The following is a 3,517-nucleotide window of genomic DNA, read 5'->3' on the forward strand; positions in this document are numbered from 1 at the left end:
TTGAATAAATACTACTGCTCCAAAAGCTTCCATTTCAGAGGTTGGTTATGGAAACCGCTAAGGATTTCAAGACCGATTTGAGGTTCCAAGGCAACGCCTTCGCTGCCCTGCAGGAAGCGGCGGAGGCGTATCTAGTGGGGCTTTTCAAGGATACTATTCTGTCTGCTATTCATGCCAAAAAAAAAAAAAAGAGGTTATGATTATGCCCAAAGATATTCAACCTGCTAGAAGGATTAGAGGAGAAAGAGCCTAAGCCATGATATGTCGTTGCCTTAGGTTTTTAAGATTTAGGATCCCGTACAAGTTTTTGTTAATTTAATGTGTTTGTACAACATATTTCTCTATTAAACTTCAGTTTGCAGACTTTGCTTTTGAGGTTGCCAATCTTGCACCTTTTTTTTTTTTTTTGTATGTGTTCCTTTTGTTTGGTAAGGGAAATTAATAACGAAGCTTAAAGGAGATGGTTTTTTAATAAAGAAATTAAATAGGTAATGTCAAAGAAAGCAACACAATAGGTAGCTGATGCACACCTCAATTCACAAAACAATTATGGGTTTTTGTTCATTTGTAGGAATGAACAGCCATGGTGATTCTTGCCACTGCTTTGGGAAGAGAGGGTATCAATGCTTTCCGCTTTGATTTGCTGGGAATGGGTAACAAGAATTGAAGAACCACATTGATCTTCCATTTCCTTCTTGCTTTCCTTCGTTTCCCTTCCCAATTTCTTCTCATCACTGATGGGGTTACTCTTAGAGACTAGAGAAAAGGGGCTTCAGCAATGCAAATGTCCCCAGTTTTTAGGGTAGGGGACTAAAATGATAAAATTTTAAATTATGTGGAAAATCAAAATTTTAGAAATTATTCATTGTCAGATTTTTGTGAAGCGACCAAAAATGATGAAACTATATCACATTTGTGCTTAAATTTTAAATTTTTTTTTGGTGCCTAAAATGAAACCTTTTGAAAGTTTGGTGACCATTTGTGTAATTTACCTAATATTTCATTATAAAATATTTTAAATATTTTATATTACATTAAATGAAAATAGTTAATCATGTATTTTAAATAATAAGTAATTACATTAATTAAATGAAATAAAAATATAATTAATTACACATATAAATACACTACAACGCAAGTGAAACAAGACTCAAATTCCATGACGAAAAACTTGAGGAAAATCCCAAAACAAAAAACCATGGACATGTGATAGTTTAATCTTAGGCACAGCTGAGCGCTGACCAATACTGTAAATTAACCGACCAAATACAACAGGATTTAGACAAAGTCAACGAGATTTGCATCACAATAATATACTACAAACCCTAAATTAAACAAGTTAGCTTTTATAGTAAACTAGGGTCTCAAAAGTCACAGCACATTAATACTTCTCAAAGAAAAAGAAAGAAAAACTGTTCATAACAGGCTAACAACATGCAGCTCAATTCATTGAGGATCTACAGGCAATTTATAAACTCAAACCCTCGGTTTAGAAGAGCCCCACTTACCCATAACTTCATGTTTGCCAAGTTCATGGACTGCTCACGATCTCTGACCTGTTTTATATACCAACAGCAACTAATCAGATTCTTGCAATAGAATAGTGTTGATATACCCCTCGGTCTATAAATGGTTTATATGGTGGAGTCAAACCATATAAAATCTCTTCGGTTTGTCATGATTTCACTTTGTTCTAGTATTATGAGTCATTTTCATTCCGTGAATCCACCAAAATTCTCGACAAAATTGAGAGATAAAATTTTGGTCAAAAACAATACCGAATTTATTAAGGGAATGTAACTAAAAGCAACAAATTGAGAGGAACATAAGAAAAGAGTCACTTACATTTAGAGTAAATGTTAATGCAAATGTGTCAGAAACGGTGGCCAGATTGGAATTTTGAATTTTGAAGTTGGAAAGGGATTCAAGGGCCTTGTAAAGTGATAATGCAACCCCTTCACTTTTGTTGCAAACCAGTCTAACGTAAAACACTCTTTCTTCCACTTGAAACATATCCAACTGCAAATCAACATGGAAGCATTATTTTGTTTAATTTGCTTTCCATGGAAGAAAGGTTTATTAAGTGACAAGACAATCTATATATACACTTCAATACCTTCAAAATCTTCTTGCAAATGGGATGGTTGTTTCTTGCAACTCGAATCTTAACGGGGTTATTAATTGATTCTTCTTGGTACCCTGCCATCAATGCTTCAAGACCAGTAATCTCAGCTTTTAGCTTCTTAGCCTGCATTTGCAAGTCTTGCACATACAATACAGCATCTCCAATTATGGATTTCTTGTCCATCTGCAGGCATAAGTTTATTAGCATCGCCAACAAGCTAAATTTAGCACCCATCTTTTAAGTGGAGCTATACTGGCGGATATAAATATTCTGTCGCTACGTACTTATACCGGCGGATTTGACCTGACCGTCATGTATTATTTTTATAATTTAGTCCATCAGTGTAGCTTCATTCTATACCAACAGACTGCAAATTCCGTCATGCAATCTGTCTAAGTGAAATTCTTTTTAGTGTTAATCCATATAAGTTACAATTGAAGCACGCACTGCAAACAAGGTATACCTTAGTTATATTAGGAACCAAGGAACGCAATGCATAGAGTTTCTCCTTCATCTGACCCCTCCTGCGTCGTTCCAAAATCAAAGTTCTCGACCGATCAGCCTTTGATTTCTTTGTTGTCATCGATGATGTTGTTGTTGTTGTCCCGGAAGACTCGTCTTCCTCGTCGCTATCTTCCTCCCCATCCTTCATTATTTCTCCATCAAAACTAGGCAATGCATTGAAAGCATAGTTAAAATCCGGCACCATGGTGCTTGTAGCATCAAACTCGAAAGCATCCCCAGGTGCTCCACCAGTCTGCTTGTCATCAAAGCAGCCATTGATAAGATCATAATCGAAAGCGGAGACCACGTCTTCGGTTTCTCCTTGAATTAGATTGACCAACTGATCAAAGTTAGGATCCTCAACGAAGTCATATGGTTCAAAGTGGTCAGGGAGCTCCAGAGGGGAATTTCTCGATGCATCCATTTATGTGATTAATCAGCATATATGCAGAAGACTGCCTGATTGTGAGAGGCGTAGCTGGTATTAGCTTATAAATTTAGAATTTGAAACTGCTTCTTCTCATTTCCATAGTGTGAAAGGAATCACTAGGAGAATCTAATGCTGCCATTGATTATTTTTCATTGTTTATTAGTAATTGGTAAGGTGATGACATATGTAGTGACATAGCCTGCAGCATCAATCAAACCATGCCCATAGTTAAAAAGTAATTATATTTCAGTAAGTTGATTAAAAATAAGTCAACTTATCCAATCGGAGAAAGAACAATATTAGTAGCTGTTCTTTACACTCATCTATTTGAAGAAGTGAAGGGAAGACAAAGAAAGTCAATGCTTAGTTGATTGCACATCTGCTGGCAATATTAATGCCTAATTATTTGACATGAAGCAAGCTTAATAAAATTGATTATATAATTTATAAATGAATTT

The 3,517-nt window shown here is 35.6% G+C and overlaps 1 protein-coding gene across 1 annotated transcript; it reads right to left on the reverse strand.

Moving 5' to 3' along the window:
* On the reverse strand, positions 1 to 3,192 carry LOC107889075 (transcription factor FER-LIKE IRON DEFICIENCY-INDUCED TRANSCRIPTION FACTOR). The gene is made up of 4 exons (XM_016813376.2): positions 2,589 to 3,192; positions 2,117 to 2,308; positions 1,846 to 2,019; positions 1 to 1,556 (listed from the first exon to the last, which is right to left on the reverse strand). The coding sequence occupies exons 1-4, from the start codon at positions 3,051 to 3,053 to the stop codon at positions 1,458 to 1,460; spliced, it is 930 nt and encodes a 309-aa protein (XP_016668865.2). The 5' UTR covers positions 3,054 to 3,192; the 3' UTR covers positions 1 to 1,457.
* Between the last annotated feature and the right edge of the window lie 325 nt (positions 3,193 to 3,517).

This window comes from Gossypium hirsutum, chromosome A09, assembly GCF_007990345.1.
Source record: "Gossypium hirsutum isolate 1008001.06 chromosome A09, Gossypium_hirsutum_v2.1, whole genome shotgun sequence".
In the NCBI taxonomy this organism is placed as follows: domain Eukaryota; kingdom Viridiplantae; phylum Streptophyta; class Magnoliopsida; order Malvales; family Malvaceae; genus Gossypium; species Gossypium hirsutum.